This window comes from Haliotis cracherodii, unplaced genomic scaffold (assembly GCF_022045235.1).
Source record: "Haliotis cracherodii isolate W230 unplaced genomic scaffold, xgHalCrac1.p SCAF_18, whole genome shotgun sequence".
Lineage (NCBI taxonomy): Eukaryota > Metazoa > Mollusca > Gastropoda > Lepetellida > Haliotidae > Haliotis > Haliotis cracherodii.
In genome coordinates, this window is record NW_027266273.1 from 22,428,833 (window position 1) to 22,454,898 (window position 26,066).

Genomic DNA, 26,066 nt, shown 5'->3' on the forward strand with positions numbered 1-26,066 from the left:
GCACTGTTTGAGAGTAGACCACGCCCGGTATGCACGATGTAACTGTAGTCCACGCCTCATTGATTTGGCGTATGACTGTCGTCCACGCCCCTTATGCACGGTTTGACGGTAGACCACCCCCGTATGATGTGAATAGTCCACGTCTCGTAGATAGACTGTAGTCCACGAATAGTAGTATGACTGTTGGCCACCCCATATGCAAAGTATGACCTTAGACCACCCCCTACGCAAAATGTGACTGTAATCCACGTGCCGTATGCATACGTATGACTGCTAGCCTCGTTCTGAATGCGCAATGTGACTAAATCACGCCGCTATGCAAAATGTTGATGTAGTCTCATGTCTCGTATGCATAGTAAGACTTTTGACCACGCCTCGTGTCACCCCGAGGTACGTCCCTGATGATAGACCACTGCTTATGACAAGACAGTTTCAAATTTGTTCATTTTTCGATTAATCCTTTTTTCTTTCTTATGGAGTGGGTTACATGTTTCAAAATAATTTTGATGCTTGTTTCTAATATTTGCATACTTCACTTTTTCAATCGGTACTATGCGTATATATATTATATATTTTTTTATTCTTGAAATGTATGAAATGTGATAAAGATCTTAGTTTGATTATATCGGTATAGCTTATATATTTAGTTTTGTTCACTTATAATTGCAATATTGGATGTTTTAAGTGTAACGAGAACACTTTTATTACAATTGTTATACGAGGGTTGATTGAGAAGTTCTGAGCCTCGCCTAGAAGGAATTGCGTAATAGTGAAATCATTTGTTGTGGACATTAGATGATGTCATAGAGGTACATCCACAATTTCTTAAGTCAGTTGAGCTAATTGTTTAGCTGGGATACGTCAGTAAACAAAGCAGGGGTCTGTGACCTGTAGAAAATGGAAAACTTGAAGAACGTGCACTGGTCAAGTATTTGCAGAAAAAGTGAGATCGTTTGGGTTCCAAAGCTTCTGACATCTGATCAAAAACGAACAAGACTCATGTCGTGTGATAATCTAGCTCTGTTTGAAGCTGGTCAAGAAAGGTTCTTGCAACGATTTGTGACATTGGATGAAACCTGGGTTCCCCACTTCCAGCCCAAATCAGAGCAGCGGGAGCGTTTGATCACCACAGAAGGCAAAGACTGCCAATCAGCTGGAAAGGCTATGGACCCCGTGTTCTGGGATGCCTTGGGCGTCACCACAGTAAACAATCTCCCAGAAACCCATACAATAAACGGAACATGTTAGTTGCATGTTTGAGGCAATTACGGGATGAAAGAGACTAAGAGACCATCGACGTTGAAAGCTGAGGCAGTGCTCTTCAATCATGGCAATACTCCAGTGCACAAATTAACCCTGGCCATGGCCAATCAACGAATGTGGCTTTGAACTCCTTCGTCATCCACCTTGTTTTGATCTGGCTCCGTGATTGAGCGTTCGGGTAGCCTAGTAGTTAAAGTGATCGCTCGTCAAACCGAAGGCCCGGGTTCGATTCCCGACATGGGTACAATGTGTGAAGCCCATTTCTGGTGTCCCCCGCCGTGATATTGCTGCAATATTGCTAAAAGCGGCGTAAAACATACTCACTCACTCTGGCTCCGTTACACTTCCATCTGTTTCGAAACATGAAGAAAGCTGTGGCCGGAACCTATTAGCGTCATGCAAGCAGTGGGGAGTTTTTCGACAGCCAAGAGAAGGGGATCTACGAAATGGGATAAAATCCCTCAAACATCGGTGGCAAAAGAGTATTTATGTGGGAGGGGATTATTCTGAAAAATATTACCCTTCTGTGTATCAGACACGCATATTGTACTACTTCTGTCATATTATGTACCATGGAAACTTAAACTTTGGTGAAACAACTTTCTTCAGTCGTAAGAAATAATTTCACATACACATGGCTCTTTTAATTTGTTATGAACGCCAGGGAACGTCTGGTCATTAAGGTATGTTAGTTGGGATAGGGAGATATGCATCTCAGTTTGGGACATTGTGTTAAGGTATGTTAGTGGGGATAGGGAGATATGCATCTCAGTTTGGGACATTGTGTTAAGGTCTGTTACTGTGGGTATGGAGATATGCATCTCAGTTTGGGACATTGTGTTAAGGTCTGTTACTGTGGGTATGGAGATATGCATCTCAGTTTGGGACATTGTATTAAGGTCTGTTACTGTGGGTATGGAGATATGCATCTCAGTTTGGGACATTGTATTAAGGTCTGTTACTGTGGGTATGGAGATATGCATCTCAGTTTGGGACATTGTGTTAAGGTCTGTTACTGTGGGTATGGAGATATGCATCTCAGTTTGGGACATTGTATTAAGGTCTGTTACTGTGGGTATGGAGATATGCATCTCAGTTTGGGACATTGTGTTAAGGTCTGTTACTGTGGTTATGGAGATATGCATCTCAGTTTGGGACATTGTATTAAGGTCTGTTACTGTGGGTATGGAGATATGCATCTCAGTTTGGGACATTGTGTTAAGGTCAGTGGTGAGGGTGATATGACACTGTCAGTTTAGTGACCGTCAACCACGTCGTATTGCAGCTAACGTTGCTCCGTTCCGGGCTCAATGCGTGATGCAGTCCGAGCCCCCGATGGGCATCACCATCATCCAGCACGACGTCAGGGACACGGTACGTCATCACCTTCATCATCTACAACATGCACACACTTAATGCATCTGATAGCCGATTACCACACATTGACAACATGGCGTGATGATGAAGCTTACTCTTGTTCCATATATGACGTCAGGGCAACTAACACGAATCCCTTGTGTAAAGGCGGTGGGGTCACCAAGTGGTTAAAGCAGTTACCCACGTCGAAGACCCAGGTTTGCTTCCGCACTTGGTTACAATGCGTGAGACCCGTGAAGATCCGAGTTAGAATAGGTCTACAGCAACCCATGCTTGCTCAAAAGGCTACTATGCTTGTCGTAAGACGCGAAAACGGGATCGGGGGTCAGGTTCGCTGACTTGGTTGATGGATGTCATCGTATCCAATTTGCGTGGATCGATGTTCATGATATCAATCACTGGATTGTTTGTTCCAGACTCGATTATTTACAGACCGCCGTCATATAGCTGGAATATTGCTGAGTGTGGCGTTAAACAAACAAAGAAACAAACCAAAAATATGTAAATTCCGTTTATGGCTTCCCCCGGACGTGAATATTGCCAAAAGCGGTGTAACAGGATGTTGACTCCATTTTGTTCTCTCAGGTCCGATTCGACAGCAGCAAGCTTGCCCTTTCACTGAACTACAGGTTCGTGACCAAGAACCAGCTGATGGCCTTGAAGACAAGGTGCACGTATGTCCAGCAACACATGAAACTCAGTTGCAACAAGTTCCAGCTCCACCCGACGGGACAAAAAGGTAAGTGTCATCACGCCCAGACCACCGCGGTGCCGCCCACACTCGGCTACAATACTGCAACGAAATAGTTATACCAGCTGCTCTTCCGGGTGTGTCTGTCAATACGGACTGGAGAGACACATGAATCATGTCCATCCCACTCCGGCAAAATCAAATTTTGTTGTAATGTTAGCAACCCAGCTGACACGTGAGTGAGTGAGTGAGTGAGTGAGTGAGTTTAACACCGCATCAAACAGTATTTAAGTTACATCATTACATGATTTCGGGGTGAGTTTGAATCCCGAGTTGGAAAGTTTACATATTCTTTGGACTTTTCCTTAAATCACTTTAAGAATTGGAAGAGTGGGAGTGTACGTAAATATTCTTCTCATTGTAATAAAATTGAAGCCTGACGGAACCCATCATTTGACAGGTGAGTGAAACTCCAGGTAACACAAATTACATCTTCCCGAGGCAAGAGAGTTAACTGACTTTAAAAGTCCACTTTCCACCCTTGTCGAACTTGGCTGGAATTCCTGGGCTCGATCGTAGCGCCACCAGTGGTTATTACGAGTTATGTACCTTCTAAACCTCTCCTATGGACCAATCAGATTCCACCTCTTGTATCACTTGCATTTGTTTCAAACAAAACGGTGGCGCTCAGTCAAGACGATATGGTCGATCATCAAGATCTATGTTGTCTTAAAACGGTCTTACATCGCGAAGTGCATCAAATCACGAGAGCACCTTTATCAAAACATGAAAAGGTTTGGAAAATATCTATTGACAATGAGTTGACGGTGCACATGCTTTGCAAATCCTGCAATCGGCCAAAATCTGCATGACAGTTTACGAACCCGATTTGGATTTCATTGCGCTATTTTGATTGGACTATGCATAGACTCGTTAGTCCAGCCAAAATGTAACTCCATAATACCAGCCTGGTTCGGGAAGGGCGGAAACTGGACTTGTATAGTCAGTTAACTCTCTTGCCTCGGGAAGATGCACAAATTATGACACAGACCCGGAACAGGAGTGCAGTACGTTTGGAGTGTTTGTATCATATGTTTTCTACATTTTGACCTCAAAAGTTGAGAATATCAATGTTTGACTATGCGAGTAGGAACTGATGCCATGTTGTTATTAATGTTGCTTAATGCTTTTCAGGGCGCCGCTTCCGACGTAAGCTTAATGTCGCTCTAAAGCGCAATGCCTTCTCTCTTAACACAGATTCACTTTCGTCATCTCTTTTCCTTGGGTGACCGCGCACCAGCAGATCACCCCTACCCACCTATTGATAACACCGCGCACCAGTTGATCATCTCTACCCACCTATTGATCACCCCGCGCACCAGCTGATAATCTCTACTCACCTATTGATAACCCCGCCCACCAGTTGATCATCTCTACCCACCTATTGATAACACCGCCCACCAGTTGATCATCTCTACCCACCTATTGATAACACCGCGCACCAGCTGATCATCTCTACCCACTTATTGATAACCCCGCGCACCAGCTGATCATCTCGACCCACCTATTGATAACACCGCGCACCAGTTGATCATCTCTACCCACCTATTGATAACCCCGCGCACCAGTTGATCATCTCTACCCACCTATTGAAAACCCCCCGCGCACCAGCTGATCATCTCTACCCACCTATTGATACCCCCCCCCCCCCCCCCTGCACAACAGCTGATCATCTCTACCCACCTATTGATAACCCCGCGCACCAGTTGATCATCTCTACCCACCTATTGATAACCCCGCGCACCAGTTGATCATCTCTACCCACCTATTGATAACCCCGCGCACCAGTTGATCATCTCTACCAACCTATCGATAACCCCGCGCACCAGTTGATCATCTCTACCCATCTATTGATAACCCCGCGCACCAGTTGATCATCTTTACCCATCTATTGATCACCCTGCGCACCAGCTGATCATCTCTACTCACCTATTGATAACCCCGCCCACCAGTTGATCATCTCTACCCACCTATTGATAACCCCGCGCACCAGTTGATCATCTCTACCCACCTATTGATAACCCCGCGCACCAGTTGATCATCTCTGCCCACCTATTGATAACCCCGCGCACCAGTTGATAATCTCTACCCACCTATTGATAACCCCGCGCACCAGCTGATCATCTCTACCCACCTATCGATAACCCCGCCCACCAGTTGATCATCTCTACCCATCTATTGATAACCCCGCGCACCAGTTGATCATCTCTATCCACCTATTGATAACCCCGCGCACCAGTTGATAATCTCTACCCACCTATTGATAACCCCGCGTATCTAAATGGCGTTTTGTGTTTTAACTATTAGTTTTTCTTTCCACCATAAACACTAGTAAACAGTTTTCCTCGTCTACAGCTCTGTAGGAGCCGTTGGCAATCTCTTTGTTTATAGTTGAATTTGTCTCTAGACACTGTCATCCTTGTTAATGCAAACACCTGTTATTCCCCTTTGTGTATCGATGTGCTAATTAACAGCTCAAGTAACAGCCTATTTGTGTAAACTGACTATATTTTGGCACAAATCTACGGACTCTGCAAACGAGATTCTGCTTGAGTTGTAAGATATGCATGTTATTAGTTGTCAAGTTTGTATTACCTATATACCAATGCCATCCATCAATATGCTTAGCATTTAATATGTATGCCTTAAATTGTGCAGTTAGGAACGCCATGTTTCGAATCTACTAGCATTCAAGTACGTTCCCACCCTGACAGTATTTTACTGAATATATTAAATAGACAAAGCAGGGGAAATGTCTTTGCACTTTTGGATCAATGAAGTTTTAAAGAAACCTATTGAAGAAGTCTTCACTGTGACACAAGGAAGGCAATAAAAACAAACATTCCAGAGTCGTACCAGCAATATTCTCCCGTTTATATCTGATAATGTGCACAACATAATCAAGCGCTTGTTAAAAATTACCCCAAAAGAGCCAGACGTGCACAAAACACAATATTTAGATACTAACAAGTGACGTTTTTGAACAATTTCTTTGGCATGTCGTTATACAGATTTATTATTGGGCAACAGTTATAGTTGGTCCTCTTGTCTGTTGGGTATGAACACAAACGTCAGCGTAGGGTAGATGCTGGACTGCTGGTGATGTTCATGTTGGTGTTGATGTAGGTCAGTTCGCCACATGGACGGCTCTGATCAACAACTTCAAGTACACCTACTGGTCCGGGAACGGTACACACAAGAACTGTGTGGGTGCTGGAGGCGAGGATGTTTGCCAGTGTGACAGCTCGGAGACGTCTTCCATTTCACTGTGAGTATTTTATTGAACAATCATACCGTCTCTCTCCCAACTTCACTGTGAGTGTCTCATAAACAATCGTGCGTCTCTCTCCACCTCTTCATTGGGAGTGTCTCATAAACAATCATACGTTTCTCTCCATCACTTCACTGTGAGTGTCTCATAAACAATCGTGGGTCTCTCTCCACCACTTCACTGTGAGTGTCTCATAAACAATCGTGCGTCTCTCTCCACCACTTCACTGTTAGTGTCTCATAATACTAGCTGCCTGTCATAGCGATGTGTATGCCTAATACTGCCTATCGATCACAGTGAGGTTTATGCTTAATACCAGCTGCCTATCACAGAGAGGTATATGCTTAATACTAGCTGCCTATCACAGTAGTATATATGCTTAATACTAGTTGCCTATCACAGTAGTATATATGCTTAATACTAGCTGCCTATCACAGTGATGTACATGCTTAATACTACCTGTTTTCTCACAGTGATGTATATGCTTAATATTAGCTGCCTGTCACAGTGATGCATATGCTTAATACTACCTGCTTATCACAGTAAGGTATATGTCTAATACTACCTGCTTATCACTTTACCTACCTATCACAGAGATGTATATGCTGAATACAAACTACCTAATACTACCTACCTTTTACAGTGATGTATATGCTGAATACATACTACCTATCACAGTGATGTATATGCTGAATACAAACTACCTAATACTACCTACCTATCACAGTGATGTATATGCTGAATACATACTACCTATCACAGTGGTGTATATGCTGAATACAAACTACCTAATACTACCTACCTATCACAGCGGTGTATATGCTGAATACATACTACCTATCACAGTGATGTATATGCTGAATACAAACTACCTAATACTACCTACCTATCACAGTGATGTATATGCTGAATACATACTACCTATCACAGTGATGTATATGCTGAATACATACTACCTATCACAGTGATGTATATGCTGAATACAAACTACCTAATACTACCTACCTATCACAGTGATGTATATGCTGAATACATACTACCTATCACAGTGATGTATATGCTGAATACATACTACCTATCACAGTGATGTATATGCTGAATACATACTACCTATCACAGTGGTGTATATGCTTAATACTACCTGTCTATCACAGTATCTTGTATTCTGAATATTGCCTACATATGAAATATGTAGTAATCACTTGGTGATATTTTCAGTGTTGATGAAGGAGATTTAACCAGCAAGAATGCAGTGCCAGTGGGAAATGTCGACTTCTCTAAAGCCAACAATGACGGAAATGGTTACGTGGATATGGAGCTTGGGCCGTTCAAGTGTTTCGGTAACAACCGACATTGTCACATTAATGCATACTACAATTTTGTATGATAAATATATTATTATACCTACGCTTGAAAATACCCCGATAGCGTCACTGACATCATCCAAACATTGTTGACGTAATACTCAATGACGTCACAAACATAAAGATCACGGAATGTGATTGTTGACGTCATATTGACCCTGTTGACCTCAGGACAGTTTTATAGTATTTTTCATTATTGAAAACACCAAATCACTGCAGCTACATTGTAAATAGATTACATTCGTGTGCGTATCCTATACAGTTTACGTGTGTCAGAATAGTAATACAAAAACCCGCCCCTTTGATCGTGAAGGTTGGTACGTATTTCATTGCACCGAAGTACATATACTGTACTTTTCTTCACCAGAGGTGTTCAAAACATGCACGGATGTGTACAGCACTGCGAGAAGCAGGATTAAGTTTGGAGAAAGTCTTCCAGAAAACGGCCGCTTCACAATCGACCCCGACGGCAGCGGCGGAGTGGATGCCTTCCAAGTCGACTGCAACTTTCCCCGGACTGTTCTACCAGCAACACCAGGTACTGTAGTTGTCTCCCCTTGTCTCGCTACCTTCCAAATCATCATGAACCTGTGAACGGAACTTGTGATAATTATGTGTATGTTAACAAGATGCAGCAGAATATCACTTTACTGTCTGATCTTTCGGATTTTTTAGGCGGCGATACGTTGGAAAGCACAAGTGGCAATCCAGTTGAGCAGTGTTTTGACATTGACTACCTGGACGGCAATGGGAAAAAACTAGCCCCAGAACAAGTTGTGGTGAGTGAGTGTAAGAGAGGTGTTCACAACGTGGCCCAGAACAAGGTGTGGTAAGCGTAAGAGTGGTGTTCACAACGTGACCCCAGAACAAGTTGTGGTGAGTGTAAGAGTGGTGTTCACAACGTGGCCCCAGAACAAGTTGTCGTGAGCGTAAGAGTGGTGTTCACAACGTGGCCCCAGAACAAGGTGTGGTGAGTGTCAGTGTGTTGTTCACAACGTGGCCCCAGAACAAGTTGTGGTGAGTGTAAGAGTGGTGTTCACAACGTGGCCCCAGAACAAATTGTGGTGAGTGTAAGAGTGGTGTTCACAACGTGGCCCCAGAACAAGGTGTGGTGAGTGTGAGAGTGGTGTTCACAACGTGGCCCCAGAACACGTTGTGGTGTGAGTGTGTGTAAGAGTGGTGTTCACAACGTGGCCCCAGAACAAGTTGTGGTGAATGTCAGTGTGGTGTTCACAACGTGGCCCCAGAACAAATTGTGGTGAGTGTAAGAGTGGTGTTCACAACGTGGCCCCAGAACAAGTTGTGGTGAGCGTAAGAGTGGTGTTCACAGCGTGACCCCAGAACAAGGTGTGGTGAATGTCAGTGTGGTGTTCACAACGTGGCCCCAGAACAAGCTGTGGTGAGTGTAAGAGCGGTGTTCACAACGTGGCCCCAGAACAAATTGTGGTGAGTGTCAGTGTGGTGTTCACAACGTGGCCCCAGAACAAGGTGTGGTGAGTGTCAGTGTGGTGTTCACAACGTGGCCCCAGAACAAGCTGTGGTGAGTGTAAGAGTGGTGTTCACAACGTGGCCCCAGAACAAATTGTGGTGAGTGTCAGTGTGGTGTTCACAACGTGGCCCCAGAACAAGCTGTGGTGAGTGTCAGTGTGGTGTTCACAACGTGGCCCCAGAACAAATTGTGGTGAGTGGGTGTTAGAGCGGCGTTCACAATGTGGCCCAAGAACAAGTTGTGGTGAGTTGTGGACGGTATATGGGGGTGCTGAGGTAGAATGTCCCGGAAATTCACCTCGAGGCCCCAGAACAAGGTGAATCAGAGACAGTGCAAGGATGGTCTTCACTATTTGCAAGTATTGTTTGACTCTATTGCTGGGAGACACAAGCGTAACACGCTCATGGTTTGCGTTTCAGCAACTTGTGAAAGCATCGAGAGGAAGATGCAACCAGAGGTTGACCCTCAAGTGCACAAACGCCCCCATTAGCGATCTCATCTCCTACGAGACATGCGACGGAGTTAAACAGCCAGGTAGGCCAGGCTAAATGGCAACACCAACGCGTTTATCACGCTCATGTATATCGTTAAGCACCAGGGCCCCATTGACAAAGCTACCTTGGAGCTAAGGTGATTGTAATTCCCACAGTTTAACATGAGCTGAATATCATCGCAGAGCCTAGGTCGTTTTGTGGAACGGGGCCCTGGCGCACGTTCCAGAAACCGATCTCAGCATCACGACAGTCGTGACTGCTTTATTTTAACAATAGCGTCAGGACGATCGTAGCGCTTAGAACAATGTGTGTCCAAGACGACTCTCATTTCACCTCTGTGTATTCCAAGGTTGGGCCGGAAGTGGCGGTGTAGACACATGCGCGTGCGGCGTAACGGGCACGTGCGACGGCGGCCGCTCCGCAAAATGTAACTGCGACACCGAGGACGGCAAGCAGCGGGAGGACGGCGCTATCATCGTGGACAACTCACGTCTCCCCGTGTGCAAGGTGTGCATCAAGTTGAACGGCACCCTCACAGATCCAGCCAACCCAAACCCCAGCCGCTCCGCCGCCTTCACGGTCTCCAACCTCGTCTGCAGCAACGCTGTGTCGGGTACGTCAACAACGACTGCGCTTTGACTTCAGTTTCCGTCAGTAATGAAAACAGCAAGGGAACGACGATTTGATATTTAATTTCTTAAAAAAAAAATCTTTTTATACGAAAATGCTCGAAATACACATGTGTTTTCAGGAACTAGGAAATTATGCTTTGCAGGTCAAATTTTTTTTTTTTGGCTCAATTGAAGAACTATGTGAAAATGCAATCTGTCATTTAACCCTTAGTGTATTCCGTGATATATAGGATCCGGAGTAGAATAGGTCTTCAGCAATCCGTGCTTGTCGTAAGAGGTGAATATGCTTGTCGTAGGAGGCGACTAACGGCATCGGGTGGTCAGGCTCACTGACTTGGTTGATGCAATTGCGTGGATCGATGCTCATAATATCAATCACTGGATTGTCTGGTCTAGACTCGATTATTTACAGACTGCCGCCATACAGCTGGAATATTGCTGAGTGCGGTGTTAAGCAACAAACAAACAAACAATACAGGAAGCCCTACTCCCTATGTCCTGCTAATGTTACAGGTGTCCGCGCTAACTGCCAGGATGCACGAACCAGCTCCTTCGTGAGTTCATCGCAAACCATTTACGTGAAGTCCTACCCTCGCCCCGTGCCCGTCTTCTGTGATTACAGGGCCTTCCCGCCTGCAGGCGTCTTTGTAAGCCATTACGTTATTTTTTCATTTTTGTGTTGCCATGTAACTTAAGATGTGTCTGTGAGGCATAATGTTTTCTACATTTGTGTATCATCATTTGTTTTAAGAGATTTTAGTTCAGTGACCTAAGATGCTGCATTATCCATGGTCAGTGCAGCTTATTTACAATATATTATTGACAAGGTCAAAATCAAATCAAATCAAAATCAAATTGTTTCCAAGGTTATGTACTCAATGTTTGATTTTCTTTCTATTCAGCAAATGTTTCCCAAGGAACAAAATATCACAATTCCCCCAAACGAACCGGTCGACAAAGTTGTAGAGTACTATTCCTACAACCTGACGGAGATGTTTCCTCTTATCGACAAGTTCGAGTACTGCACCCAGAAGATTGAGATGTCCTGCCAAGACGCCGCCCTCCGTGTTGAGGGAGAGTTCGGCTGGTATAACCGCGACGGTGTCGTACAGCCATACTGGGTGGAGCCTCTCAAAGGTGGGTCTCACTAAGTGTTGTCGCCAAGGTAACACGGGAGTATTTTGGGTTGCATGTGAGGGTGTCGCTAACGTATATCAATCGCATTACCCGGCATGTCCTGCACCTAAAGATGGCTTCCTGTTTATTGACAGTATAGAACATGAATTACACTGCATGCCCTCCACTTTAAGATGGCGTCCTATGTGTGGACAATGTAGATCATGAATTACCTGCCCTGCACTTTAGGATGGCGCCCTATTTATGGACAGATTAGATCATGAATTACCTGGCATTCCCTGCACTTAAAGATGGCGTCCTATGTAAAGACAGTGTAAATCATGAATTACCCGACATGCCCTGCACTTAAAGATGGCGTCCTATGTATAGACGGTATAGATCATGAATTACCTGGCATGCCCTGCACTTAAAGATGGCGTCCTATGTATAGACAGTGTAGATCGTGAATTACCTGGCATGCCCTGTACTTAAAGATGGCGTCCTATGTATGGACAGTATAGATCATGAATTACCTGGCATGCCCTGCACTTAAAGATGGCGTCCGATGTATAGACAGTATAGATCATGAATTACCTGGCATGCCCTGCACTTAACGATGGCGTCCTATGTTTAGACAGTATAGATCATGAATTACCTGGCATGCCCTACACTTAAAGATGCCGTCCTATGTATAGACAGTATAGATCATGAATTACCTGGCATGCCCTGCACTTAAAGATGGCGTCCTATGTATGGACAGTATAGATCATGAATTACCTGGCATGCCCTGCACTTAGAGATGGTGTCCTATGTATAGACAGTGTAGATCATGAATTACCTGGCATGCCCTGCACTTAAAGATGGCGTCCTATGTATAGACAGTATAGATTATGAATTACCTGGCATGCCCTGCACTTAAAGATGACGTTCTATGTATAGACAGTGTAGATCATGAATTACCTGGCATGCCCTGCACTTTGAGATGGCGTCCTATGTATGGACAGTGTAGATCGTGAATTACCTGGCATGCCCTGCACTTAAAGATGGCGTCCTATGTATGGACAGTATAGATCATGAATAACCTGGCATGCCCTGCTCTTTGAGATGGCATCCTATGTATGAACAGTATAGATCATGAATTACCTGGCATGCCCTGCACTTTGAGATGGCGTCCCATGCATGGTAAATATTAACCACAAATTACCCATCACGTCGGGCATGTATGATAATAATCTCCCGGCGTGCCCTGTTCCTGTAGATGGCGTCCCCTGTCAGGGCAACAACGGCCTGTGCAACTGTAACCTGCCCGGGAGTCAGAAGGATGGAGGCCTCATCATTGACCAGTCTGCCGTCCCCGTCACCCGCATCAAGTTCCAGGCCTCCTCAGGGACCAGGAACGTCTTCATGGGACCCGTTGAGTGTTATGGTAGGCCTGCCCACATATTTCAGAGCTGGGATTAATCATGAATCGTTATTCTACATCAGACTTCTTGCAAACTTTAATCGCTCAGTAGTCTCAGTCACCACAACGTATGCAGACCCGCGGCCTTCTGATGACTGGTTCGTATCCCGGATTCCTCCTGAATATAATCTTTCGTTTGGCAGAACTCTTCAGTAATGCCTCCGACACATTTGCCGTTGGGTCTAAAATATCTACAGCCAATAGCAAATATAGGGCCGCCACAGCATTCCCACGGCCACATACTGTAGTAGTCACATATGTTAGGGTAGCTGCATATTTCGAATTTGTGGAGACAGAGCCTGCGGCTGCCGTACGGTTCGACTGCCAATTCAGCATGGTCTCCCCATGTTTAGGCTTAAATATTGCTACTTGAAACTATATATCACTATATGTACTGGCGTTATAGACATGTATTTGTATTGACTCTGTTGTTATGGTATTCCCCCAGCCCCATCCCACTCCACCCCACCACAAGCCCTACCCCAATCCACCCCACCCCACCCCACCCCACCCCACCCCCATCTTTACTGACCTGAACTCCGAGAAAAGCACCCCCTCTATTAACTCAGGGAGCCTGAACCACGCAGTCAGCTGATATGGGCGTTGTGTTTCAGACATCAAAAAGGACTGCTATGAAATCATGATAAGTCGCAACAAGCGCACCGTCTTTTGGAGGAACAGCACCTACGTGATCGACCCCGACGGTCCAGGCGGCGTCGACCCCTTCATCGCAGTGTGCAAGTTTGATGAATCGAATGACAACGCCATTACAATGGTACGATCTAAGCTGAAACAATTTACATATATCACGTCTCTAACTCTCAGACTGACGGCTGGTTGTATTGTAGAGGTCACAGCACAATGAGTTAAACCCGGTTCCCTTTCGTTTCTATGGCCCCGAAGCTCTAAAAGTCTTGACGGACACACGTACATGCACTCCTCTGTAGCAGGTTCATGCGGCCCATTTAAATGCGTACATTAATCCTTTGCCGCTTGTGAAGCCCATGAAGTTATATATAAACTCCTCCGAAATTCGAACATACATTACTCTAAAGTCCTCAAAACACTTTTCTGAAACACTTTTCTGAAGCACTTTTCAGTCCTCTGATATTTCTCACATACATACCTTCCACATTCATAGATGCACATATCTGAAGGTCATATTAACACTTATGTAATGATCGTCAACACACACTTCTCCAGTCAGTACTCACGCTTCTGAAGCGTGGATATAAGTACACGTATTTAGTTCGGAGATACTACTCTCATAAAGTCGAAAAAAAATATTCTCGGGCACATACATACCGTCCTATGAATTTGGTACCTTACCTCTATTGATGATGGCAAATACATAATCTATTGATTCTCATAAACACCTTTTTTTCATACCGTCTCTCTTTGAAACAGTAATTAAAAAGTGATGACAAAGGCCCTATATTCTCCACCCCATGATGATCAGGGTTAGAATGGGTCTTCAGCAACCCATGCTTGAGGCGGGATCGGGTGGTCGGACACACTGACTGGTTGATGCATGTCATCATGTTCCAGTTGCGTAGATCGATGCTAACTGGAGTGTCTGGTTCAGATTCGATTATTCGATTATTTACAGACCGCCGCCATATAACTGTAATATTGCTGACTACGGCGTTAAACAACAAACAAACAGACAAACAAACAACTTACTTAACAACAACCGTCTTACAGTGTATAGAGTAAACTACAAGTGTAACTAATTGAAAGGGACCACTAATATTAATTTGTTATAACAGCATATCTACAGCAAATGGCCGGAACCTAATGACAGATCGTTATATCCGTCAGTTCGTAATAAGCGTGTTCGTTATAAACGTAGTTTACTGTACTTCCAATCAGTGAATGTCACTTGTCCCCACCCCCAGGCTTACCCCATAGACGGTGGTCCGAAGACAGTGACAGGAACGGGCAGTAAAGACTTTGAGATCCCGCTCAGCTACCCTGGGGCCACACCAGAACAACTCAATGAACTGGCCAAACACTCCAAGTTCTGTATGCAGGTGAGTGAAGGGGCTTATCATTTGACCATACTTAACTGGAGCTGACAGCTGCCAATGCATCATCAATTGGCTATGGAGGATATATCAACTGGACTTCAAATATGTGATTAAGAATAATCTCATTCTATCCAATGACCAAACGTTTTCTCATATAAAGTCACGATCCTTAATAGAAATCATTGTAGTTTGTTATATTCTCGATACATTACACAGTGAGCATCGTAGTCCTCTTAAAACGTTTTATGGATAAAAGCTTCTTTGTTGTTTGTCACAACGTTTCAGGGTTCCTTCTTGCCCAATGCCCTGACTGATACTATAAAGTAGCACTGAAACACCTTCTTGTCCTTCATCCAAATCCCTCAAGGAATGGTCAAGACGTAGTCCTGAAACGCCTTCTTGTCCTTCATTTCCTCGAGGAAGGGTCAAGAAGTATCCCTGAAACGCCTTCTTGTCCTTCATCCAAATCCCTCAAGGAATGGTCAAGACGTAGCACTGAAACGCCTTCTTGTCCTTCATTTCCTCGAGGAAGGGTCAAGAAGTATCCCTGAAACGCCTTCTTGTCCTTCATCCAAATCCCTCAAGGAAGGGTCAAGAAGTATCCCTGAAACGCCTTCTTGTCCTTCATCCAAATCCCTCAAGGAAGGGTAAAGAAGTATCCCTGAAACGCCTTCTTGTCCTTCATCCAAATCCCTCAAGGAAGGGTCAAGACGTAGCACTGAAACGCCTTCTTGTCCTTCATCCATTTCCTCGAGGAAGGGTCAAGACATAGTCCTGAAACACCTTCTTGTCCTTCATCCATTTCCTCGTGGAAGGGTCAAGACATAGCACTGAAACACCTTCTTGTCCTTCATCCATTTCCTCGTGGAATGGTCAAGACATAGTCCTGAAACACCTTCTTGTTCTTCATCCATTTCCTCGAGGAAGGGTCAAGACATAGCACTGAAACACCTTCTTGTCCTTCGTCCATTTCCTCGTGGCAGGGTCAAGACATAGCACTGAAACACCTTCTTGTCCTTCATCCATTTCCTCGTGGAATGGTCAAGACATAGCATTGAAACACCTTCTTGTCCTTCATCCATTTCCTCGAGGAAGGGTCAAGACAAAGTCCTGAAACGCCTTCTTGTCCTTCATCCATTTCCTCGAGGAAGGGTCAAGTCATAGTTCTGAAACACCTTCTTGTCCTTCATCCATTTCCTCGAGGAAGGGTCAAGACATAGTCCTGAAACACCTTCTTGTCCTTCATCCATTTCCTCGATGAAGGGTCAAGTCATAGTTCTGAAACACCTTCTTGTCCTTCATCCATTTCCTCGAGGAAGGGTCAAGACAAAGTCCTGAAACGCCTTCTTGTCCTTCATCCATTTCCTCGAGGAAGGGTCAAGTCATAGTTCTGAAACACCTTCTTGTCCTTCATCCATTTCCTCGAGGAAGGGTCAAGACATAGTCCTGAAACACCTTCTTGTTCTTCATCCATTTCCTCGTGGAAGGGTCAAGACATAGCACTGAAACACCTTCTTGTTCTTCATCCATTTCCTCGAGGAAGGGTCAAGTCATAGTTCTGAAACACCTTCTTGTCCTTCATCCATTTCCTCGAGGAAGGGTCAAGACATAGTCCTGAAACACCTTCTTGTTCTTCATCCATTTCCTCGTGGAAGGGTCAAGACATAGTCCTGAAACACCTTCTTGTCCTTCATCCATTTCCTCGAGGAAGGGTCAAGTCATAGTTCTGAAACACCTTCTTGTCCTTCATCCATTTCCTCGAGGAAGGGTCAAGACATAGTCCTGAAACACCTTCTTGTTCTTCATCCATTTCCTCGTGGAAGGGTCAAGACATAGTCCTGAAACACCTTCTTGTCCTTCATCCATTTCCTCGAGGAAGGGTCAAGACATAGTCCTGAAACACCTTCTTGTTCTTCATCCATTTCCTCGTGGAAGGGTCAAGACATAGTCCTGAAACACCTTCTTGTTCTTCATCCATTTCCTCGTGGAATGGTCAAGACATAGTCCTGAAACACCTTCTTGTTCTTCATCCATTTCCTCGAGGAAGGGTCAAGACATAGTCCTGAAACGCCTTCTTGTCCTTCATCCAAATCCCTCAAGGAAGGGTCAAGAAGTATCCCTGAAACGCCTTCTTGTCCTTCATCCAAATCCCTCAAGGAAGGGTAAAGAAGTATCCCTGAAACGCCTTCTTGTCCTTCATCCAAATCCCTCAAGGAAGGGTCAAGACGTAGCACTGAAACGCCTTCTTGTCCTTCATCCATTTCCTCGAGGAAGGGTCAAGACATAGTCCTGAAACACCTTCTTGTCCTTCATCCATTTCCTCGTGGAAGGGTCAAGACATAGCACTGAAACACCTTCTTGTCCTTCATCCATTTCCTCGTGGAATGGTCAAGACATAGTCCTGAAACACCTTCTTGTTCTTCATCCATTTCCTCGAGGAAGGGTCAAGACATAGCACTGAAACACCTTCTTGTCCTTCGTCCATTTCCTCGTGGCAGGGTCAAGACATAGCACTGAAACACCTTCTTGTCCTTCATCCATTTCCTCGTGGAATGGTCAAGACATAGCATTGAAACACCTTCTTGTCCTTCATCCATTTCCTCGAGGAAGGGTCAAGACAAAGTCCTGAAACGCCTTCTTGTCCTTCATCCATTTCCTCGAGGAAGGGTCAAGTCATAGTTCTGAAACACCTTCTTGTCCTTCATCCATTTCCTCGAGGAAGGGTCAAGACATAGTCCTGAAACACCTTCTTGTCCTTCATCCATTTCCTCGAGGAAGGGTCAAGTCATAGTTCTGAAACACCTTCTTGTCCTTCATCCATTTCCTCGAGGAAGGGTCAAGACAAAGTCCTGAAACACCTTCTTGTCCTTCATCCATTTCCTCGAGGAAGGGTCAAGACATAGTCCTGAAACACCTTCTTGTTCTTCATCCATTTCCTCGTGGAAGGGTCAAGACATAGCACTGAAACACCTTCTTGTTCTTCATCCATTTCCTCGAGGAAGGGTCAAGTCATAGTTCTGAAACACCTTCTTGTCCTTCATCCATTTCCTCGAGGAAGGGTCAAGACATAGTCCTGAAACACCTTCTTGTTCTTCATCCATTTCCTCGTGGAAGGGTCAAGACATAGTCCTGAAACACCTTCTTGTCCTTCATCCATTTCCTCGAGGAAGGGTCAAGTCATAGTTCTGAAACACCTTCTTGTCCTTCATCCATTTCCTCGAGGAAGGGTCAAGACATAGTCCTGAAACACCTTCTTGTTCTTCATCCATTTCCTCGTGGAAGGGTCAAGACATAGTCCTGAAACACCTTCTTGTCCTTCATCCATTTCCTCGAGGAAGGGTCAAGACATAGTCCTGAAACACCTTCTTGTTCTTCATCCATTTCCTCGTGGAAGGGTCAAGACATAGTCCTGAAACACCTTCTTGTTCTTCATCCATTTCCTCGAGGAAGGGTCAAGTCATAGTTCTGAAACACCTTCTTGTCCTTCATCCATTTCCTCGAGGAAGGGTCAAGACATAGTCCTGAAACACCTTCTTGTTCTTCATCCATTTCCTCGTGGAAGGGTCAAGACATAGTCCTGAAACACCTTCTTGTCCTTCATCCATTTCCTCGAGGAAGGGTCAAGTCATAGTTCTGAAACACCTTCTTGTCCTTCATCCATTTCCTCGAGGAAGGGTCAAGACATAGTCCTGAAACACCTTCTTGTTCTTCATCCATTTCCTCGTGGAAGGGTCAAGACATAGTCCTGAAACACCTTCTTGTCCTTCATCCATTTCCTCGAGGAAGGGTCAAGACATAGTCCTGAAACACCTTCTTGTTCTTCATCCATTTCCTCGTGGAAGGGTCAAGACATAGTCCTGAAACACCTTCTTGTTCTTCATCCATTTCCTCGTGGAATGGTCAAGACATAGTCCTGAAACACCTTCTTGTTCTTCATCCATTTCCTCGAGGAAGGGTCAAGACATAGTCCTGAAACACCTTCTTGTTCTTCATCCATTTCCTCGTGGAAGGGTCAAGACATAGTCCTGAAACACCTTCTTGTCCTTCATCCATTTCCTCGAGGAAGGGTCAAGACATAGTCCTGAAACACCTTCTTGTTCTTCATCCATTTCCTCGAGGAAGGGTCAAGACATAGCACTGAAACACCTTCTTGTCCTTCGTCCATTTCCTCGTGGCAGGGTCAAGACATAGCACTGAAACACCTTCTTGTCCTTCATCCATTTCCTCGTGGAATGGTCAAGACATAGCATTGAAACACCTTCTTGTCCTTCATCCATTTCCTCGAGGAAGGGTCAAGACAAAGTCCTGAAACGCCTTCTTGTCCTTCATCCATTTCCTCGAGGAAGGGTCAAGTCATAGTTCTGAAACACCTTCTTGTCCTTCATCCATTTCCTCGAGGAAGGGTCAAGACATAGTCCTGAAACACCTTCTTGTCCTTCATCCATTTCCTCGAGGAAGGGTCAAGTCATAGTTCTGAAACACCTTCTTGTCCTTCATCCATTTCCTCGAGGAAGGGTCAAGACAAAGTCCTGAAACGCCTTCTTGTCCTTCATCCATTTCCTCGAGGAAGGGTCAAGTCATAGTTCTGAAACACCTTCTTGTCCTTCATCCATTTCCTCGAGGAAGGGTCAAGACATAGTCCTGAAACACCTTCTTGTTCTTCATCCATTTCCTCGTGGAAGGGTCAAGACATAGCACTGAAACACCTTCTTGTTCTTCATCCATTTCCTCGAGGAAGGGTCAAGTCATAGTTCTGAAACACCTTCTTGTCCTTCATCCATTTCCTCGAGGAAGGGTCAAGACATAGTCCTGAAACACCTTCTTGTTCTTCATCCATTTCCTCGTGGAAGGGTCAAGACATAGTCCTGAAACACCTTCTTGTCCTTCATCCATTTCCTCGAGGAAGGGTCAAGTCATAGTTCTGAAACACCTTCTTGTCCTTCATCCATTTCCTCGAGGAAGGGTCAAGACATAGTCCTGAAACACCTTCTTGTTCTTCATCCATTTCCTCGTGGAAGGGTCAAGACATAGTCCTGAAACACCTTCTTGTCCTTCATCCATTTCCTCGAGGAAGGGTCAAGACATAGTCCTGAAACACCTTCTTGTTCTTCATCCATTTCCTCGTGGAAGGGTCAAGACATAGTCCTGAAACACCTTCTTGTTCTTCATCCATTTCCTCGTGGAATGGTCAAGACATAGTCCTGAAACACCTTCTTGTTCTTCATCCATTTCCTCGAGGAAGGGTCAAGACATAGTCCTGAAACACCTTCTTGTTCTTCATCCATTTCCTCGTGGAAGGGTCAAGACATAGTCCTGAAACACCTTCTTGTCCTTCATCCATTTCCTCGAGGAAGGGTCAAGACATAGTCCTGAAACACCTTCTTGTTCTTCATCCATTTCCTCGTGGAAGGGTCAAGACATAGTCCTGAAACACCTTCTTGTTCTTCATCCATTTCCTCGTGGAATGGTCAAGACATAGTCCTGAAACACCTTCTTGTTCTTCATCCATTTCCTCGAGGAAGGGTCAAGACATAGTCCTGAAACGCCTTCTTGTCCTTCATCCATTTCCTCGTGGAATGGTCAAGACATAGTCCTGAAACACCTTCTTGTTCTTCATCCATTTCCTCGAGGAAGGGTCAAGACATAGTCCTGAAACACCTTCTTGTTCTTCATCCATTTCCTCGTGGAAGGGTCAAGACATAGCACTGAAACACCTTCTTGTCCTTCATCCATTTCCTCGAGGAAGGGTCAAGACATAGTCCTGAAACACCTTCTTGTTCTTCATCCATTTCCTCGAGGAAGGGTCAAGACATAGCACTGAAACACCTTCTTGTCCTTCGTCCATTTCCTCGTGGAATGGTCAAGACATAGCACTGAAACACCTTCTTGTCCTTCATCCATTTCCTCGTGGAATGGTCAAGACATAGTCCTGAAACGCCTTCTTGTCCTTCGTCCATTTCCTCGTGGAATGGTCAAGACATAGCACTGAAACGCCCTCTTGTCCTTCATCCATTTCCTCGAGGAAGGGTCAAGTCATAGTTCTGAAACACCTTCTTGTCCTTCATCCATTTCCTCGTGGAATGGTCAAAACATAGCCCTGAATCTTCGTGACAAACAATAAAGAAGTTCATTTTCTACCAACGACTAAGTGTCAATCGAAAGACTGACGCATCCCTGGACCACAGATTTTGTCTGAGACTAATCCATGTTTAAAGTGGTTTTGTTTCCTGAATTACTGCTGGCATGTGTTTATTTAATATTTGTTAGCAAGAGTCAGCAACCCCTTTTTATCTTTATAAAAGTGTCTTGGGTAATGTCAGTTAGGCAACCCCTTTTTATTTTTATAAAAGTGTTATGGATAATATCAGTTAGGCGACATCTTTTTTATCTATATAAAAGTGTCATGGATAATGTCAGTTAGGCAACCCCAGATATACGGACAAGGCTGCAGCAAGTCTGTCACTTTGTGACGTGTTGCCTTCATTTCAGGGAGTGCTCTACGAGTGTAGGGAGTCTCCGATCGGATCACTAAAACTAGCAGATGGGGACACCTACCCTGGTTTTGGATTGGCTGATGATATAACGACAAAGGGCTGTCCTTGCGGTAAGCTGGGCACATGCGGCACGAACAACACATGTCGCTGTGACAACAAGGGACCAATGGGAGACTTCGACAGAGGCGTCGTTACCGCCAAGGACGAGCTCCCGATCGTGTCTGCTTCGTTTGGTGGACAGACCTCTCCGAACGCTGTAGGCAAAGCCACCATTACGTCACTCAACTGTTCCCGAGTTCCGGACGGTAAGAAGGCAGGAGGCGTAATTATTCGGTTAGAGATAACTACGGGAAGACACCCTGTATATAATTCAAAGGACTCTTTCTACAAATTCTTTACCAATATTTACACATTTAAACCTCAAAATTTCTCACCAAGGATTCAGTGGAATCTTAACAAATAGTTAAACCACGAGAATATCGTTCCCACAAGGCATTCTCGTCAACTCTTTCACGATCTGGAATCAAAGTAGGTACGATATCAAATGTGCATGGTAGCAATGTCAGATATACATGCCCCGTAACTGTAATGAGTGCTTCTTAATAAACAATATGTCGGGTATGCCATTTACCATTTGCCTTGATTCCTTGACTGCAGGTCTGCCCAAGAACTGCCAGGAAGCAGCGGAGATGGGGATGACAAGCAGTGAAATCCTCATCTACCCCTCTAGCGCCATCCCTCCCTTCCTCGTCTACTGCGACATGAACCTCGTCCCCGGACAAGGTCAGCAGCCAAACAGTCCGCTCTAAATATGCATGGCGTCATCACACAGATTAATATTTACCTTGTCAGCTTGGAACATCTTTGGGTCCATTTGGTGGGAATATCAATGGTTCGACAGCTGGATCGCTGTTATACTTCTGTGCCCACTTGCACAAAGCGATCTCAGAAATTAGATGATCGTAACTCCCATTCTTTAACATAGACTTACGATAGTCGTAGCGCTAAGATCGCTTTGTGCAAGTGGACCCTGATTCGACAATGTAGACGTAAGAGATAGATTTGAGTACTAGCCGGTGTATCATTGTATTGATACACTCTTAAGCCTAATTAATTGAGGTGTTTGAAGTCGAATTTTGAAAGCTCATTTTAATAGGTTCGCTTCACGTCTATCCCTTGGGACGACTGGGCATAACCTTTCATCGCTGAAAGAAGAATGAAAATGGTCCTTCAGTAGTGACAGGGTGCGTTGGCTAGCCGCGATTGTACTTACCTTCCATGTCACAGCGGCATCTTTTGATTGGTTCGCTATTTTAATAGCTAAAGAATATATATATATATATATATCGATCGTCCCGTGTGAAGCGGGTAAACTCCCCGGGGTAAGTGTGAAGGGGGTGATCATATCGTGTTTAGTATGAAGCGGGTGATCATCTCGTGTTTAGTATGAAGCAGGATATCATCTCGTGTTTAGTATGAAGCAGGTGATCATCTCGTGTTTAGTATAAAGCGGGTGATCATCCCGTGTTTAGTATGAAGCAGGTGATCATCCCGTGTTTAGTATGAAGCAGGTGATCATCCCTGTTTAGTATGAATCGGGTGATCATCTCGGGTTTAGTATGAATCGGGTGATCATCTCGTTTTTTTAGTATGAATCGGGTGATCATCTCGTGTTTAGTATGAAGCAGGTGATCATCTCGTCTCTAGTATGAAGTGGGTGATCATCTCGTGTTTAGCATAAAGCGGGTGATCATCTCGTGTTTAGTATGAAGAAGGTGATCATCTCGTCTTTAGTATGAAGCGAGTGATCATCTCGTGTTTAGTATGAAGCAGGTGATCATCTCGGGTTTAGTATGAATAGGGTGATCATCCCGTGTTTAGTATGAAGCGGGTGATCATCCCGTGTTTAGTATGAAGCGGGTGATCACCCCGTGTTTAGTATGAAGCTGGTGATCATCCCGTGTTTAGTATGAAGCGGGTGATCATCCCGTGTTTAGTATGAATCGGGTGATCATCTCGTGTTTAGTATGAATCGGGTGATCATCTCGTGTTTAGTATGAATCGGGTGATCATCTCGTGTTTAGTATGAAGCAGGTGATCATCTCGTCTCTAGTATGAAGTGGGTGATCATCTCGTGTTTAGCATAAAGCGGGTGATCATCTCGTCTTTAGTATGAAGCAGGTGATCATCTCGTCTTTAGTATGAAGCGGGTGATCATCTCGTCTTTAGTATGAAGCGGGTGATCATCTCGTGTTTAGTATGAATCGGGTGATCATCTCGCGTTTAGCATGAAGCGGGCGATTATCTCGTCTTTAGTATGAAGCGGGGTGTGGGTCCATGTGGGTCCATGGCTGCAAGTTCGGTACTGACACTAATCTATCTGTACAGGTATTGCTAGGGTGAAGCCAGTGGACGACCCGGATAAGCCCGTAAACAGCCCAAATGGTACGACAGACGTCCCATACAAAGGTTTGACCGATGAGCAAATTAGGATTCTGATCGAGACTTCCACAAATTGCTACCAGCCTGTCCTCGTGGATTGCTTCAAGACAGGGGTGAGTGGAAAGTCCGCAACTAACTAGAAGATTGTTCGATAGAATCTTTTTGTGGTGTGTTAGGATGTTGCGAGTGTGTACCAGGCACCGTTATGCCCAGCAATCTTCACACGAAGATAAGAAACTACCATAATGTGTATACTAAAGTCATTTCTCAAACATGATCTTGGGCAAAAGGAATTGTATGAGTATATAAACATGAGAATTTATGGCGTTCCAAACATTTTAGGAGAAAAATGAGGTGAGGTGAAATGGGGTTAAACGTCGCGTCCAAGATTATTGCACTTATATAGCGACTTACATTCACGTGTATGTGACGCGGCCGGGATCGAACCTCGGACCTTCCGCTCTCCGCTGATTCGTGGGTTAGAATCATGGATTCGACAGACTTATGAACATTGGCATGTCATTCTCTAAGTATGGTCCCTTCTTTCCGCAGTTTATCAAGGATGGCTCCTTCTCCTGGAAGGGGTTGGACGGTCAGATCAAGAGGTACTGGGGGAGCGGCAAGGACAGTAGCCAGACATGCTCCTGTGGGGACGACGGAATGTGCGGCGGAGTCGGCGGCAAGGACGACATGCAACAGAGGTAAGGGAATGGCAGGGAGGTCAAGGATACATGTGTCAAAGAGATTATAGCAGAGGGCAGGGAGGCTTAGTCGACATGTGACAGAGGTAATGGCGGGGTGCAGGGAGACTTGGGGTCAAGGACGACATGTTTCAGAGAGATTATAGCAGAGGGCAGGGAGGCTTAGTCGACATGTTACAGAGGTAATGGCGGGGTGCAGGGAGACTTGGCGTCAAGGACGACATGTGTCAGAGAGATTATAGCAGAGGACAGGGAGGCTTAGTCGATATGTCACCGGTTTAATAGGACAGGTAAACACGGGGTCAAGGATGACACGTCACATAGTTATAAGGGATAACGGGTCTAGGGGTAAAAGACGACATGTTATGGAGATGGAAAGGTAATGGAAGGGTAACGGGGTCGGGGGTGACATGTCATAGAGGGAACAGCTTAGACGTGGTTGTATATCCGGGTTCCTTCGCGTGCAGGAAGTGCAACTGTGAGATCGGTGATGACGTGTGGAGGAAAGATGGCGGCGTGCTCAGCGTGAAGGCGGACCTCCCCATCAGGAGTTACGCTTACACCACCCCCGGCAGTAACGGCGCCCAGGCCAACATGACCATCGGCGACTTGTACTGCGGCATGCAGGAGATCGGTAGGTGCACTTTTCACATTGACCACGTCAATATTTCAGAATGACAAATCATGTCATACTTTCATTCAGGCGTTAGTGATTTCTGAACATCATAATGGAACATCTATCATATTGAAGTCTATTCATGTTATATTCCATTTACACTTTCTATCAACCAAATGTTTGGCTAGAACTGTGTGGCTCGAACGTTTAGTTTTGAAATAAGAATATGCTAAACTTATCGTGAAGGCGGGCTGCGGGGTAGCCTAGTGGTGAAAGCCTATGCTCGTCACGCCGAAGATCCGGGTTCGATTCCCGACATGAGTACAATGTGTGAGGCCCAGTTCTGGTGTCCCCCGCCGTGATATTGCTGGAATATTGCTAAAAGTGGCGTAAAACTATACTCACATCACTATTCTAAAGGAAATGATACATTTTACATAACGTCTCACTCAAGATACTACATCTGATACGATATGTGTGTGTATGTGTGTGTGTGTGTGTGTGTGTGTGTGTGTGTGTGTGTGTATGTGTGTGTGTGTGTGTGTGTGTGTGTGTGTGTGTGTG

General features: G+C 44.9%; 1 protein-coding gene across 3 annotated transcripts in view; it reads left to right on the top strand.

Moving 5' to 3' along the window:
• LOC139465895 (uncharacterized) overlaps positions 1-26,066 on the top strand; it is a 92,763-nt gene that overhangs the window by 45,723 nt on the left and 20,974 nt on the right. For all 3 annotated transcript variants that reach the window (XM_071247878.1, XM_071247881.1, XM_071247879.1), the window contains 19 exons: positions 2,549-2,637; positions 3,226-3,379; positions 4,526-4,540; positions 6,518-6,659; positions 7,881-8,002; positions 8,394-8,564; positions 8,702-8,805; positions 9,935-10,049; positions 10,359-10,622; positions 11,155-11,288; positions 11,544-11,778; positions 13,016-13,183; positions 13,834-13,994; positions 15,118-15,252; positions 21,739-22,048; positions 22,401-22,526; positions 24,132-24,298; positions 24,738-24,886; positions 25,354-25,520. In XM_071247878.1, the coding sequence (XP_071103979.1) occupies positions 2,549-2,637; positions 3,226-3,379; positions 4,526-4,540; positions 6,518-6,659; positions 7,881-8,002; positions 8,394-8,564; positions 8,702-8,805; positions 9,935-10,049; positions 10,359-10,622; positions 11,155-11,288; positions 11,544-11,778; positions 13,016-13,183; positions 13,834-13,994; positions 15,118-15,252; positions 21,739-22,048; positions 22,401-22,526; positions 24,132-24,298; positions 24,738-24,886; positions 25,354-25,520 (2,928 nt within the window). The remainder of the gene's footprint in view (positions 1-2,548; positions 2,638-3,225; positions 3,380-4,525; positions 4,541-6,517; positions 6,660-7,880; positions 8,003-8,393; positions 8,565-8,701; positions 8,806-9,934; positions 10,050-10,358; positions 10,623-11,154; positions 11,289-11,543; positions 11,779-13,015; positions 13,184-13,833; positions 13,995-15,117; positions 15,253-21,738; positions 22,049-22,400; positions 22,527-24,131; positions 24,299-24,737; positions 24,887-25,353; positions 25,521-26,066) is intronic.